The following is a 16,542-nucleotide window of genomic DNA, read 5'->3' as shown; positions in this document are numbered from 1 at the left end:
GGTGCTGAGTCAGCCACAGAGCCACTCCCTGAAGCTCTCAAGGTCACTAAGTTAGTACCCACCAGGTGTTGCAATTGTGTGGGCCCAAGTCCATCTCCTCTTCACCATGAAATTGCAGTGAGTTTTGCTCTAAGCCCTCTAGACTCCATTAGAGTTGGGACATCCTTCTCTTTAATTCTTAAAACCCACAAATTCCATACCGTCCCTCCTTAGAACAATGCTTCTCATACTTCAGGGTGGGTATGAATTACCTGGGGATCTTAAACTGCAGATTCTCATTTATTAAGCAGGGCCTGGGGCAGCGCTAGCAAGCTCCCAGGCTGCCGCTGCCGCTGCTGAGTAACAAAACTGTTTAACCGACCTATTTAATTACCCATCTGGGTCCAAGCTTTACAAGCGAGCTTCCTCTAGCTGGCAACTTCTCCTTTGAGCTCTGACACACAGAAGAAGCCCGTTAGCTCCCCACCTAGAGCTAACCGCATGGTCACAGCAGCTGTCCTGAGAAGCAGCTGAGAATACCTTATTTTGAAAAGCAAAACAAAATGAAAACCGCAGGCACAAGACCGCTGACTTCTGAACTGGCCAGTGTGCCTCATTAGGTATTTCACTCACCTGCCTGGCCTTTAGCCCTTTCCCCGCTTCCTAATTTTTTCTACTCCTAGCATTCCACCCACGGCTCTTTTCTTTCTTCGCTCAACACCCTGTCCCTAGTCATCACATTCAGGCCCGTGGGTTTCTCTCTTGTAGAAAGAGGCTCACAACTTCCAAATCTCTAAATCCTCAGTCCAGAGCCATACCACTACCTGGTGGACAAGTCAGACTCCTCTGCCCCTAGAATGTGCCCCTCCTCCTGTATTCTCCAACTTAATGGTACCACCATCTATCGAGCCACGAACTTGCGATTTATCCTTGGCTCCTTGTTCATGCCCTCCTGTCCTGTCTGTTGATGTCCCCGAGGTGGATGTGGGTGGATTCGGCTGGCATCATTCCTTCCGCCTTCCTTTTTCAGCAACACTCACCTTTTCCTGTGGAAAACTCTGCATCCCCTGCATGTTGCCTTGCATGGACTGCCAGGCAGAGGGTACGCCATCAGACTCTCCCTCCCTGGACCTGGGATCTTGAGAGAAATGGCAAAGTCTGAAAAATGACTGAAATGGACTTATTCCAACAGTGCTTTAAAGTGATCACCCTCAGTTTCTGCATCTCCACCTGCTCTCTCTGCCCTGACTTCCCTTGTTCGTGGGGCTAGCTCTTAGATCATCCTTTCGTAAATTGGAACTCCCCCATCCTTCAAATAAATCCCTTTTTTGCTTAAGTGACACAGTGCTCTGTTTGTATTGTTTACATCCAAAGACCCTAATCCGAATACTACCTCCTTAAAATCTCTTCACTTTCTTCACTATGCCTTTATTTGGACTCTTTTCATTTCTCCTCTGGGAGAATGTCTTTTCTTACAATGCCTTTTCTTAACTGGTCTACTGGCCGCCAGATTCTCCTCCTATGGTCACTCAAAAATAGGTTTTGTGTATCTAACAGTTTTCCAAAGTGCTAAGTGTTAGGGATCTAATAACATGCCAAACAAGGTTCGAGTCTTCACAAACCCTATGGTCTACAGCGAGAGGCAGGTAATGATTAATCACAAAACTATAATTATAGACAGTGCTGATATGCTTTAAGCTGAGGAAGGCTTCCCCAGAGAGACTAGGCTAACATGCATGTGGAGACAGGGATGCAAGGGCACTGGGGGAAGGCGAGGGAATGGAGCATTCTAGACAGAGGGGATAGCAAGTGCACATCCCCTAAGAAGGGAGGGTTAAGAAGGTCGTCAAAGGCCAGTGTGACTAGACTGGAGCAACAAGAAGGAAAATGGTCCCAAATGAGACCAGAAAGGGAGAAGATGTCAACTCATGCAGGGCTGCCGGGAGCCGCACCGGCCTCTATGGATGGCAGTCACAGCAAGGAAATGGCAGTGTTTGCACAGCTACTGCCATGAGAAATGAAAACTGGTATCTCCTGCTACTACTGGCTCATGTTGTGCTGGTATTGACCAGGCCTCACAATATTGCATATCAGACCAATATTCTGAACACAGATACCTCATAAGGAAAAGCATATTCCTGCCTTTACAAGAGAGATTTTAGATGAAAGCTCTACGGATGATTGTCAAAAGGCTCTTCCTAAGGGCCTTGCAGATCCAAGACTTAGGGGGTTAAGAACACAAGAATTACAACTGAGCCTGGCCCCGAGACAAAGAGCCTAATTTAGAGTTAAGGTACAGATAAAGGCAGAACTTAAGTTAATACTTACACCTTCTCCTAATTGGTGATGTATGGCAGTCCCTTCCCCAAGGCCTGCTTTCTGCAAACACCCTCCCTTCCAGGTGGCTGGGATGAGGATAGATAAGAGTAGCTAAAGCATTACCCACAAACAAAAGGCTGACACATTTAGGGCCTCCATGGTGTTCACACATTCAGCATCAAATAGGTTTCCACAAACAACTTATTAACCAACTCAGAAACATTCATTTGAGAGCCAGACAGAATGACTCTTAGCCCATCTATACACTTAACCTATGACCTAACCTTAGCGTGATTAACTTAGAACAAATATGTATCCTGTCTTTTGCTAAGAATACCCTGCTAAATCTTTAGTTATAAGATTTACTTAACCTCACTATAATTGGAATAGTTCTGCAAGAACATTTCTGCAAAACCTGCTTCTGTACACTTTGCAAAGCATCTGATCACAAAGAGTTATCCATTGTAAAAATTCCTTTTTCTTATGTCATGTTATCATTTAACCTATAAATAAAGACACCGAAACCGACAGGACAGAGATGCCTGCCTGGTGATCAGAAAGAATCTCGGGGCTCTCTCACTCTCTCTCTCCGAGACACCGTCCATCTTCAGGGGCCCCTGGACCTGCTGGAGCCAGCTCAGCCTCCAGCACAGGGCCTTGTAGGAAATATTAAGGATTGGGGTCCTTAAATTAAAAGGAGAAAGCCACTGGAGGGGTTTAAATAAGTGAATGGCATGATAAAATTTATTTTGTTTAAAAAGGCATTCAGTCTACAGTGTAGAGTAGGGGCTGGACATGTGGAGACGAGTCCGGGGTGGCAGCGGTAGTTCAAAGAAGAGAGGACAGAAGCTAAGATTCAGGTGGAGGAGGAAGTGATGGAGGCAGTGAATGGATACAAACACACTTAACAAGTAAAATCCCTAGGTCTTGGTGATACATTGTACATGGGCTGGTGTTGAGAAAGAGGAATTATTCTAGAAAGAATCCTACATTTTCGGCTTGGAAACTAGATGGGAGGTAGTGCCATTTTCTGAGATACAGAATGGAGAGGACCAAAGGGTTTAGGAAAAGTGGGAGAAGACCATGAAGACCATGAATTCCATGTTGGTCATGTTGAGTTTGAGGTGCTTTACACATCAGTGGGAAAAGCCAAGTAACTAGATCCAGACCTTGAGGCTAGAGATATAATGTGGGTTATGAATATAGAGTTTTCAAAGCTCTGGGTGCGTGTGATAGGAGGAAGTTCAGAGCTGCCAAGGACTGGGCCTTGATGGACTCTAGCATTTAGATCAGATGACGGGGGGGGGGGGGGGGGGGGGGGGGGGGGGGGGGGGGGGGGGGGGGGGGGGGGGGGGGGGCGGCGGGAAGTGGGCAGAGGACACTGAGGCAAACAAGAAAGGAGGAAAACCAAGAGTGTGTGAGGTCATTCTCGTCTTTCTGAACATACTTGAACATGGCCTTCCCTTCAATGGCGAGTGCTGTTACCCCACCTTCCCCTGATGAAGTTCAATCTCTGTAACCTGGAAACGAGAGGCCTTTAGAAGAGGGTTCCAATCAACTTTTATCATTTATCATTTTATCATTTATTTCTCTCTTCACTCCCTACCCTCAGTCACCAGTACCCAAGACTCAAGTACTTATGCACTAATCTGCAGACTTTGCATATGAATCAAAGATCCTTCTCCGTCTTCTCTTGGGAGCATCTGATGTCACTGCTTGTGTGAAGTCTTTATCAGCTACCCTAGGAAGACTTAATACCTCCATAGGATTTCACTATATTTTTTAAAAACACATACATACTGTAATATATTTGGGTTTGCCTAAAACTGTAAGGTTCTTTGGGCTGAGATCCTTATTTGTTGTTTCTGAAAACCTAGCACAGAGAAGATATGCTAAATAAACTATTCTATATCTTTATCTTAATTCAGTGGTTCTCAGTTGTGGTCATCCCCCCTAACCAACCCCCACCCCCCGGGGACATTTTCAGTTGTCACTACTGGCAAGTTGTGGGTGCAGGCTAGAAATACTATTAAACACCCTATAATGAATTCCTATAATGCATTCGCCTACCACCTTGAATAAACTTCTATTTATCTGCAAATTTAATTTGCAAATTAAACTGCAAATTTCCAGCAAGATATTTTTCCTCATTGAAACAAGCATCCAAAGCACAAATGTCATTGATTCCAAGATCTGCAAGTGCACCTGTCACTCTTCAGAGCGGTGTTTCTCAACTGTGGGTCAGAATCACTCGCGGGGCATAGGGCTGGGCCCCACCCCCAGAGTCGAGATTCAGAATATTCGGGGCAGGGCCTGGGAATCTGCATTACTAACAAGGTGCCAGGTGGTGCTAATGCTGCTGGTCTAGGGCCCACACTTTGCAAACCAGGGTGGTTTAGAGAACCATTAGAGGCCAGGCCCAGAAACTTGAGATGCAGTGTCCCCGGCAGGCAAGGCTTTTCGGTTCTGTAGCTCCCAGCCAGATACCTGGAGCTGTGTCAGTGGTGACTCCCTGGCTGGTAGCACTTTCCACTGGGAACACACCACATTCCAGGGAACTGAGGAAGGGTGTCAAGAGGGCAAGGAACTCCTTGCTCTCCACCCCCCACCCTGCCACACACCTGTGTGAACCAGTTATGGTCCTGGGCCCTATGGGCTTTGAAAACAAGATGGCATGCTGTCTCCGAGATCCATATTCTAGCTCCTCAGAGCACCCGTATCAGCATTACCTGCGGGGGTTTAGAGTCACAGGCCCATCTTCAATAATCCTCGGAGTCATCCAGTAAATGTACATTTTAATGAGCTTCCTACCTCAGCGGTTCTCAAAGTGTGGCCCTCAAACCAGCAACATCATCGTTAGAAATGCAAATCCTGGGACAGGACCCCACACCGACAGAATCTGAAACGAGGGGCGGAGCGCAGTCACTCGCGTTTTAACAACCCCTCTCGGTGATTCTGCTGCATGCTCAAGTTTGAGAACACCTGGTTCACATTATTTGGCCCCTCAAGTTTAAGATCTCTGGATCTGGACGGTGTTTCACCCTAGGTTCTAGATCCCTTACCTGCTAGTGCCAGAAACAGGAAGCAGAGCGTCCCCAGCAGAGGCCTCCCTGTAGGCAGTTGTACCCGACAAGAGAGCTCAAGAGTGAACCCGTGTTAAATATGGCCGTTCTATGAGGGCCACGCCCGCTTCACGTGGCCCGCATATAAATGAAGTCCCTGAGGGGGTCACCGTGGCCCTCGCCAAGCCCAGACCCCTTGGCTGGGTAACTTCGGGTAGAGGTGACGTGGGCCGGCCTTTCAGAGGGTACTTGCTAGGCGTCCCGCCCCGCGCTCCTGCGTCAACACCGTTCCCTCAGCAACGCCTAGAACCCACGTCAAAGGATCCGCCCGGTCCCGGGCGACCGCCGCCCCTCCCGCCGACCTACCTCCGGGCAGAGGCCTCCGGCCCCGGCCCGAGCCACCCCCTCCCCGCCCCGGGCTTGCGGCCGCCTCCCCTCCTTGCGGGATGAACACAGCCGCGGCCGCCGCGGGGCCCCATGGAGGAGCAGGAGCCGCCGCCGCCGCCGCCGCCGCCGCCGCCGGTCCGCCAGCCAACGAGAATGGCCCTGTCGGGCGGCCCACATCCCGGAGCCCCCTCCGCGGCCGGCACACCTGGCGGGACCTCTTCCTCCGCCACCGAGGCGGCCGTGCTCTCCTTCAGCACCGTGGCGACCGCGGCGGCCGCGGCGCTGGGGAACCGGAGCGACGCGAACGGGGGCGACAGCACCGGCGCCTCCGCCGGCAGCGCGCTCGGCGGGCCCCGGGCGTTGGGGGCGGCGGGGAGGCCGCCGCCGGGCCCCGAGGCGGCGCCGCTGCTGTCGCACGGCGCGGCGGTGGCGGCCCAGGCGCTCGTGCTCCTGCTCATCTTCCTGCTGTCTAGCCTGGGCAACTGCGCGGTGATGGGGGTGATCGTGAGGCACCGGCAGCTCCGCACCGTCACCAACGCCTTCATCCTGTCTCTGTCCCTGTCGGATCTGCTCACGGCGCTGCTCTGCCTGCCCGCCGCCTTCCTGGACCTGTTCACGCCGCCAGCGGGCTCGGTCCCCGCCGCCGCCGCCGCGGGGCCCTGGCGCGGCTTCTGCGCCGCCAGCCGCTTCTTCAGCTCGTGCTTCGGCATCGTGTCGACGCTCAGCGTGGCCCTCATCTCGCTGGATCGCTACTGCGCCATCGTGCGGCCGCCTCGGGAGAAGATCGGTCGCCGCCGCGCGCTGCAGCTGCTGGCGGGCGCCTGGCTGGCGGCCCTGGGCTTCTCCTTGCCCTGGGAGCTGCTCCGCGCGCCCCGGGAGCCCCCGGCGGCGCAGAGCTTCCACGGCTGCCTGTACCGGACGTCCCCGGACCCCGCGCAGCTGGGCGCGGCCTACAGCGTGGGGCTGGTGGTGGCCTGCTACCTGCTGCCCTTCCTGCTCATGTGCTTCTGCCACTACCACATCTGCAAGACCGTGCGCCTGTCCGACGTGCGCGTGCGGCCCCTGACCACGTACGCGCGCGTGCTGCGCTTCTTCAGCGAGGTGCGCACCGCCACCACCGTGCTCGTCATGATCGTCTTCGTCATCGGCTGCTGGGGGCCCCACTGCTTCCTGGTGCTGCTGGCCGCGGCCCGGCAGGCCCAGGCCGCGCAAGCCCCCTCGCTCCTCGACGTGGTGGCTGTCTGGCTCACCTGGGCCAACGGGGCCATCAATCCTGTCATCTACGCCATTCGCAATCCCAACATCTCGATGCTCCTGGGGCGCAGCCGGGAAGAGGGCTACCGGACTAGGAACGTGGACGCTTTCCTGCCCAACCAGGGAGCGGGGCTGCAGGCCAGAAGCCGCAATCGCCTTCGAAACCGCTACACCAACCGGCTGGGAGCCTTCAGCAGGATGTCTTCTTCCAACCCGTCCAGCGGGATAGGAGGGGACGTGGCCCTGTGGGCTCGGAAAAATCCAGTTGTGCTTTTCTGCAAGGAGGGGTCCCTAGAACCAGTGACAGCAGCAGTCAAACAGCCTAAGTCTGAAGCCGGGGATACCAGCCTCTAAGAAGGGTTGGGATTCATAGCGTGTACAAGCCAAGTGTTTCACCTGCGCCGTTTGATGATACAGGATTCCGGGGAGAATCGCGTATTTCATAAAGCCAAACATTTAAGAAAAGAGACAGAGGGGGAGGCTTACCACTCCCCCCCCAAACAACGTACAAGACAATGTGCCCTTCTTCAAAAGTGCCGAATGTAAAATGCAAACATTAAAACAATATTAAGCCACACAACCAAGCGTTGCGAACTGTGTCAAAAATGAGAAAAATGAAATTCACAATTACTGAAAAGCTCATATTATAGGAATCACACTGTGAAACAAACAAACAAACAGAATCATTGAATGCAGCCAGTATTTGTTCAAATACAGAGAGTTTCAGGAAAGAATGGAGACTTTCAGAATTACTCGAAGGCCCCCCCTAAATCACCAGCATTCAACAAAACTTGAGATTTTTAGAACTTGCACCTCTGACACGCGCTTTGGGTGCTTAGGATGGGAACGAAAAATTGTTGTCCTTACACATTTTGGTGCACCTGCTCGCACCCCATGTCCTTTCATATTTGTGAAACATTTTATATTCATATGCCATTTTAGGCCTTTGAAAGGTGGGTTATTACCATAAAGTCAACCGTCTGAAGGACAGATAGAAGTATGACATAAAGAAATGTGGCTGTTTAAAAATGTATTCCAAGATTATACTTAAAAAATGAATGTCCTTCCTTCTACCCCCAAAACCATCTTCCTTGGGAAGTTTTGAGGCTTTACCCTTACTCTGTCTAACCTGATACTTTTGTTTCTAATCATATGGAAGATGCTGTTCTCAGAGTCCTTTTGCATTTTTAAAAAATAACTTTCATAGGAGAAAGTCTTTGCCTCTTGAGGTAGATTTGATTCTTAGATGCAGCCAAAACTGTAACTTGAAGTCAAGTTGATTGAATCGGGTAAGTAATGCCACTTTGTCATACATATAAAAAGTGAGAGCTCTATAAAATAACAAGATTGGCTTTCCTATGTGGCTAACTAACTGAAGAGGAGTACAGTGAAGAAGTCTAAAAATATTTTGAGAAGTGGCTGTATTCTTGGAAAAGCATAGAGCTTTCCAAGGGCATATACCCTTCTACATTGGGAAGTTTGGTTATATTTATGAAAAAAAATGAATCATTGCTTTTATAGACATGACTTGTCTAAAATAATATTATTAGAAAGGGAGAATAGATGTGGTATTATTGCATGTAATAGGGCACTAATAATTTGGGCATAAAGTCAGAAAGAAACTTCAGTCAAGCTGGAAATATTTTCAGAAATGTGCAAAACAAAGATGCTTCTTTTTAAAAAAAATTTTTAAGTTTATTTATTTATTTTGAGAAAGAGAGAGAGAGAGAGAGAGAGCACAAGCAGGGAGGAACAGAGAGAGAGAGAGAGGGAGAGAGAGAATCTCAAGCAGGCTCACACTGTCAATGCAGAGCCTGATGCAGGGGCTCGAACCCATGAACCGTGAGATCATGACCTGGGCCAAAATCAACAGTCAGTTGCTTAACCGACAGAGCTACCCAGGAGCCCCTAAAACAAAGATGCTTTTTAAAATTCAGAAGCACAGTTCAGGATTTGTGTGTGTGAAATTTCTCACATGAAATGCTCCTATTCACAGAATCATTTACTCGGAATTTTGAAAGATTTTTTTGTTTTCTCCCTCTTTCTTTCCTTCCCTCCACTTGCTCCTCTTGTCTTCAAAACTTCACAGCCTTCATTGAATGAGTTCTTTAAACTAGATATGAAATGACATCAGCTATAATGTAAAGATTCAGTGTGAAATAGCCACCTTTTTTCATGTATTTAAATGTTAATTCGTGTTTAAACTTCTGTGTATGTCATTATTTTATGATTGAAGACGGAAATCTATGATTCTGTAAGAGCTAAAGGTATTTAATTTCTCCCCCATGCTCAAGGCATCATCACAATCATAAGTTTGTAAATTATCTGTATATATCTTGCTACACTCAATGTAGTACAAAGTAGATGAGATAATCTACTCTTAGTACTTATTATATGTGCGTGTGTGTACATATATGTATACACAGACTTAATGCAGCTGAACAAATATGTAACACATATCTACAGTATTTGGCGGTTAAAGTTAAAACAATTGTGTACTTTTTGGCATTCTGAGAAAATGGAAATCATGTCTGGCATTTGGGAGAAAATGATAAAGTCTTCCAGTTAGGAAAGTTATCAGGGAATAGGAATTCAGCAGCTGTGAATAATGGCAGAGAGTCAGGGATCTTAGGGGAAGGAGGTACAGTATGGTACAAAATGGGGTATTCCCTGAAAAGAAAAATCAAAGGAAGATATTTAAAAATAAACGTGGCATGGAATAACCCTTCTGGTGAGCGAAGGGAAAATCTGAGAGATTGGAAGTGACCAGGTGGTGGCATGAGGGACTTTAAGGCAGGAAAGGAATCCTGTCTTAACTCTCGGTAGGTAGGGTAGGAAGTTTTAAGAAAGGGAAGGCTTGGGGAAGAGAGCATTCTGTCAGCGGCTGTAAGAGTCATGATTGGCAAAACCGGGAGAGAAAAGAGAAAACAATGCTGATAAGTTACTAAAAAAATTACAGTGTTGCTTGTTTGTTTATTTGAGGCTAATACAACTAGTCAGTGATGGCACTAGGATTTGAACAACCATCTCTCTGGTTTTGGAGCCCTCTAGTCTCTTTCTTAACCGCCTGTTACGTCCTCAAAGGTCAGAGGATAGAGAAACCAAGGCTGAGAACTTCCCATCATCACCACCATCATCCCCACCGCCGCCGCCGCCACCTCTGTTGTCATCACCATCTACAGTTTTTATTTCCTACTTCACATTGGGCAACTTCCTGGGTGCTAAGTCTACTGAAAAGTAAAAATCACAATACCTGCTTTATAAAAGCTTGACCTTGAGCTTTATAAAACTTGGCCCTAATCAAGACTCTACCCGCGGGGAAGAAAGGTGTAGCATTTTCAGAAAGTTATCAAAAGAGATGGCTTTAGAAGTGAAAGATATGTAGATAAAGGCCAGCAACCAGTCTGGTCTAGTAGTAAATACTTAGAGACAGAAATCAATGCCTTGAGTAAAAGATAGAGAAAGAATGACTCTCAAATTTAGGACAGACTTTTCCTCACATTGATGGACTGCATGATTATAGTGATTTTGTTTGAAAAGGAGAAAGAGAAGCTATGAAATATTTGGATGTATTAAATATTGGTCAGAATGTAATCCTTCATGTGTCATTCTGCTCTCAGTCTGAGTGTTTCAATTGAATGGCCATAACAGTGACAAGTCACACTCACCATAGTACATATATTACCCCATCTGCTCCTCAAAGCAACTCTCTAGGAAAATACTATATTATCACTACCCCCATTTTACAGATGAGAAAACTGAGGCACAGAGGTGCTATGTGATTTGCATATGGTGACACAGGGAGTTTGCGTTATACATAAGATTTGTTGGTGCCAAAAGTCCCGTATTAACCACTGCATGTGCTGCCTCTCTTAATGTGTAAAAGAAAATAGGAAGCCTGGAGAAGAGCCAGAGAAGATAAAGACAATTGTCAAAGGGATGGGGAAATAAATATCATAAAATGTAAAAGAAAAGATTTGTTTGATTTGGAGAACAGCTATATGAGATATGTTATTTTCAAATATATGAAGAGATTCTGCGCAAGTACTTTCTGGTATAATCTCAGCCCTGGACGACCCCAGGCATCTGTGTTCTCCATACTGTTCCAGAGTAGCTGAGCACAATTGGAGGAAAAATCATAGATGAGATCAACGAGGGACCCTCTGCACCTAGAGTCCTTGGCTTCTCAGGCCCTCTACCCTGCCCAACAGTTTAAACCTTTCCTGCTTGTCAGCTCACTCTCTCTGCTCACTGTAGTGACCCTTCAAACATTCTCTGCTCAAACTTGTAACTGACCTTCCCCTCTTGAAAGATGAACATTACAAACTAAACTGGATTTACAGCACTCCCCAGCTCTGTCTTTCCAATAGGAAAGAAAATGGCGCCCTTTCTAGCCCCAGGAAACTCATGCTCTCAATACTTTCCTGTATCCGTAGTCTTTCTCACTGAACCAAATCCCTCTTGTGAGCCCATAAGTTCTCACTTAAAAGGAAAAAAATCCAAAAGCCTCTCCTATTCTCCCCTTTTATCTCTCTCAACTCCCTGCCTTCAGCTGAACTTGTCAAAAAAAAAAAAATGCCTATACTTTTCCAGCTGATCTATATCCTAGCCTGCAATTTTAATGGTGCAAGAAATTGTCATTTTTATGTAATTAATTTTTTTCCCAATCCTCTGTTCTGCCACATAGCAGAAACTTAAGATGGCAGTATCCAGGTTCTAGGGACTTCTTTAGCACCGAGCCTTAGTAAACATTGGGCTTTGGTGGTGATTCATCTGTACTGGCATCCACCAATTAGTATCCAGTTGCATCCAAAGTTTATGCATGATTATTCCCCCACTCAGTTCAGGAGGACATAGCTGTAACTGTGGACCACTTTTAAAGCTCCTCTTTGGATAGAAGATTATTACTCTATCTCAGGATCATGGAGGGCTGTGCCACACCCTTAATGCTGTCTCAGGCTGCTTTTTTAAAGTTATTTTTTAAGAGTTTATGTATTTATTTTTGAGAGAGAGAGAGCAAGCAAGTGGGGCAGGGGCAGAGAGAGAGAGGGAGAGAGAAAATCCAAGAAGGCTCCACGCTGTCAATGCAGAGCTGGACGGGAGGCTCAAACTCATGAACCATGAGATCATAACGTGAGCCAAAATGAAGAGTCAAATGCTTAACCGACTGAGTTACTAATGTGCCCCTAAAAATTATTCTTAAATATTACTGGTTATTTGATACTTTTTTGATACTGTTGGGTCAATAAATCAAAATGAGGGACGCCCGGGTGGCTCAGTGGGTGAAGCCTCAGACTTCAGCTCAGGTCATGCCCCATGTGGGCTCTGTGCTGACAGCTCAGAGCCTGGAGCCTGCTTTGGATTCTGTGCCTGCTTGTGCTCTGTCTCTGTCTCTCTTAAACATAAATAAACATTTAAAAAAATAAATCAAAATGATATGTAAGTATACATTGGGAGTTCCATTCGTGGAATGGCAGTGAGGATCTCTGAGGACCTGCTAGCCAGTGAAACAAGGGAAAATCATTTAAAAAGCAACCAGTCGAAGTCTCTGGAAGTTGTCAAAACAGCATACAGCAAATGAGGAAACATTTATTGGAAAAAGTCTACTATAATTCAGCAAGAAGAGCAAGAGTCAGTGGCATTTGAATTATAACCCACTCCCTCTCCCTGCTCCCAGCTCAGAGTGACAGAAACTCCGCTTCAGGTGAGTACAACCAAGTACACAAGGCTCCCTCTTCCCCAGCTTCCGGTTGAAGACGATGGTATCTTCCTGGGAGGAACAGGCCATCAGAACATCTCATCTTTTCAGCCACATGTTGCAGAGGCTAAATTCCAGGTGAGTGTACACAAAAGGTTGGGAATTCTCTTCTTCAACTAGTCTCCATCCATAGGGCAGGTCCTTGACCTCAGGGGTGGCATTCTGGGAGCACCAGGGTCATGCCTGTGCTCACCCAGCTCATTTGTAGGATGAGGATTCCATTGGATGAGAGACAAGCTGAGAAGACCAGAGACTACTGTCCACACCCAGTGCCCTGCGCCTACAGCAAGGTGTCCCTCCAAAAGACACAGGCCACCCCAGCCGCCCCCCACCGCAGCCCACCCCAGCTTTAGAGCTCTGGCTCCGATATTTTGGCCAGGAGTATAGACAGGACTTCAAGCAGGCAGTGCTAAAGCTCTTCCCAAAGCAACTAACTTTATTTGAAACAGAGTCTTGGGAAGTTTAAGTCTAAGGGCACCCTCAAAACGATGGAGTTTTTGTGGTAAAAACGTAAGAGAAGGTTAAGAGCTTCATGAGAGATCCATACAAAAAAGCATTTGCCAGCTAGTTTACCAGAGAGAATCAGGGAAAGAAGCAGCTAAGGAACGGCTTTTATTATGGTTGAGTTTTAAAAGTTCTTTGAGGGGGAGAGACACCTGGGAGGCTCAGTTAGTTAAGCGTCTGACGCCTCTCAGGTCGTGATCTCACAGTTTGTGAGTTCAGGCCCCATATCCGTTTCTGTGCCGACAGCTCAGAGCTGCTTTTGATTCTGTGTCTCCCTCTCTCTCTGCCCTCCCCTGTTTGTGCTCTTTCTCTCTCTCTCAAAAATAAATAAACATTGGGAAAAAAATTTTTTTAAGTTCTTTGGGGGCACGTGGGTGGCTCTGTTGGTTAATCAGTGTCCTACTTTTAGTCATAATCTCTCACCTTGGGTTCAATCCCAGCACAGAGCCTGCTTGGGATTCTTTCTCTCTCTCCCTCTCTGTCCCACCCCTACTTGCATGCACACATACACTCTCTCTATCTCAAAATAAATAAATAGGGGCATCTGTGTGGCTCAGTCACTTAAGCATCCAACTCTTGGTTTTGGCTCAGGTCAAGATTTCATGATTCGTGAGTTCAAGCCCCACATCAGGCTCCGTGCTGACAGTGCGGAGCCTGAGGATTCCCTCTCTCTCTCTCAAAAATAAATAAATTTTTAAAAAATTTAAAAAGATAAATAAACATTAAAAATTTTTTTAAGTAAATAAAAGTTCATTTTATATTTTGGCTAACAGTCCTTTATCTTTTACAAAAAAAAATTTTACCAGTCTATGGCTTCTCTTCTCATTATCTTGACCTTTTCAACATAAAACATGAATCTGACAATTATGACCATGATGAAAAGACAGACTCATTCTTATCAATAGGAGTATTACTCCTCCCTACGAGGCACTTTGGGAATCTGTGGGAGCATTTTCGGTGTTACAATGTCACTGGCACTTAGTGAGCGGTGTCTAGGAATGCCAGATATCCGGTGAAGCATAACAAAATACTGTCCAATGAAGAACTGTCCCTCATTCCAGACAGTTTTCAAATGTCTCACCAGACACTGAAACAGCTGATGACTTATGTATCGTTATGTAATTCCATGCTTTTAGTCCATTCTGCATAGAAACATAGTATTTTAAACGTGGTTTCAATATAATATACACCGAAAAGTTTCTTAAAATGCAACTGTTTTGTAAATAGAGAATTTATTATATTCTGTTTAGGTTCTTCTGAAGTGATGTTCACCATTTTGGAAAGCTACGTCACACTTGGCTCCCCTCGGGAGGTAATGGGATGTGAAGAAAACTCTCGCCTCTGTCTGCATTTGCAGCCTTCGCGATCACTGTGATCCTACACTTAGGTGTAAGTAGCCAACTGCTTCATGTCGTGTGTTCTGCAGTAAAAAAGAACTACTGGTGACACAAGAACATAAATTGGATGCTAGACATTTGGCCAAGAGAGAAATCTGCCTAATATGTTCTCAAGGGTCCCACTGCACGGGCCATTTGAAAGGAAACAATGGTCTACTTGTTCTCTCTCAGAGAACCGAACAATCAGTGTAAACTGAAAACATTCTTAACCCTGCTTTACCTGTAGCTGCGGGGGGCTAGAGACAAACTAAAGGAGAGACAGCAGACTTCACCCCTCCTTGGTGGTGGTTAAGCTCCTGCAGATTTCTGGATGCCGGGGCTCAAGGCAAGTGCATAATTTCTTGATACCACAACTACCTGGACTCCCACTGTGAAGCTGGGAGAGGGTGTTAAACGGCATTTCACCTGATCGGAAAGCCTGACATACTATTAATTCCCCACAAGGAGGCTCCATTATCAAGTACAACAGTTTTCAAAGAGGGAAAGGCATCAACCAGTTCAAAAGCAGCAGCCCATCACTGTGCATTAAATTCCCATCGTCTTTACATGCTTTAACATTCTTATTGATTACAGTTTGTTTCTCATTCTCATATAACAAGGTAATGTATCATCTTAGTGCTAGGCAAAACCTTGGACAAACGTATCATGTGTTAAGTCCACAATTCAAGCTGAGTATACAGAACAGAACAGAGTGAGAGAAGATGGAGATTGGTAATTATAATAAAGAGAAATTTAGAAGAAATTTCTTATGCTTGCTTACTGCTTTGATCCAAGAGTTGTCATATAGATTCAACTTGGGCTTTCCAAGTCAAATAAGAAAATCTTTGACTCAAATTATTTCCCTTTATAAGGCAAACCATTCATTATTACCAGCTTAGTAGCTCTTTGTCTCATCCATAACACATATGGCCATGGTCTTGTTTTAATATCACTTTTTAAAAACGTGTATTTATTTATTTTGAGTGTGAGAGAGAGGGAGCATGAGTGGGGGAGGGACAGAGAGAAAGGGAGAGAGAGAATCCCAAAGCAGGCTCTGTGCTGAGCCTGACACAGGGCTCGATTCCATGACCGTGAGACCATGACCACACTCAAAATCAAGAGGTGGCCCCTCAACTGACTGAGCCACCCAGGCATCCCTAATACCACTCTTTAAAATTAAAGTAGTGACAGGGTGCCTGGGTGGCTCAGTCAGTTGAGAGGCCAACTTCAGCTCATCTTGCCATTCACGAGTTCCAGCCCCTCATTGGGCTCTGTGCTGAAGCTCAGAGCCTGGAACCTGTTTCAGATTCTGTGTCTTCCTCTCTCTCTGCCCATCCCCCACTCACACTCTGTCTCTGTCTCTCAAAAATGAATAAACATTAAAAAATTTTTTTCTTAATAAAAATAAAAGTAGCGACTACTTCTTATTGGATGACATATTATCTTAAAAATCTTTTCAAGTAACATTTTCATCTTTTTAATTTAAAAAATTTTTTAAATGCTTTTTTTTTTGTATTTGTGTGGGGGGACCATTTCTGAAATTTATTTTTTTAACCTTAGAATTGCTTCTTTCTATTTGTCTGTTATTCAAAAGAGAGGGTGACCATTTTTTATGCAAACTGCTAATTGGACTATCACCGGATATTTTATTTTATTTATTTATTTTTTTTACAAATAGTTTATTGTCAAATTAGTTTCCACATAACACTCAGTGCTCATCCCCAAAGTGCCCTCCTCCATGCCCATCCCCCCCTCCCCCCCACATCCATCAGTCCTCAGTTTTTGTCAGCATTCAAGAGTCTCTCATGGTTTGCCTCTCTCCCTTTCCCCCACCATTTCCGCCCTTCTTCTCCCCCTTGTTCCTCCGTCAAGTTCCTCCTAATCCTCCTATACGTGCAAACAT

At 46.2% G+C, this 16,542-nt stretch overlaps 1 protein-coding gene and 1 pseudogene across 2 annotated transcripts; both read left to right on the top strand.

Annotated features, from left to right (window-relative positions):
- The first annotated feature begins 5,750 nt into the window (after positions 1–5,750).
- GPR135 (G protein-coupled receptor 135) lies at positions 5,751–15,373 on the top strand. Of its 2 annotated transcripts, none has more exons than XM_039240770.1 (3): positions 5,751–8,290; positions 12,745–12,837; positions 14,514–15,373. In XM_039240770.1, exon 1 carries the CDS (start codon positions 5,838–5,840, stop codon positions 7,353–7,355), a length of 1,518 nt encoding a protein of 505 aa, XP_039096701.1. In that variant the 5' UTR covers positions 5,751–5,837; the 3' UTR covers positions 7,356–8,290; positions 12,745–12,837; positions 14,514–15,373. The 2 variants fall into 2 exon arrangements, with proteins under 2 accessions (XP_039096701.1, XP_039096700.1); XM_039240769.1 differs by having other exon boundaries at positions 12,679–12,837.
- The window catches only part of LOC120237459, an 11,039-nt pseudogene continuing 4,276 nt past the window's right edge, over positions 9,780–16,542 (top strand).

Source organism: Hyaena hyaena, unplaced genomic scaffold (genome assembly GCF_003009895.1).
Source record: "Hyaena hyaena isolate Hyena2069 unplaced genomic scaffold, ASM300989v1 scaffold_181, whole genome shotgun sequence".
Lineage (NCBI taxonomy): Eukaryota > Metazoa > Chordata > Mammalia > Carnivora > Hyaenidae > Hyaena > Hyaena hyaena.
This window is presented reverse-complemented; position numbering and strand designations above follow the sequence as displayed.

Excerpts from the sequence above, each read along its gene's own strand:
- GPR135 (XM_039240770.1), top strand. The coding sequence starts at position 5,838 with ATGGAGGAGCAGGAGCCGCCGCCGCCGCCGCCGCCGCCGCCGCCGGTC.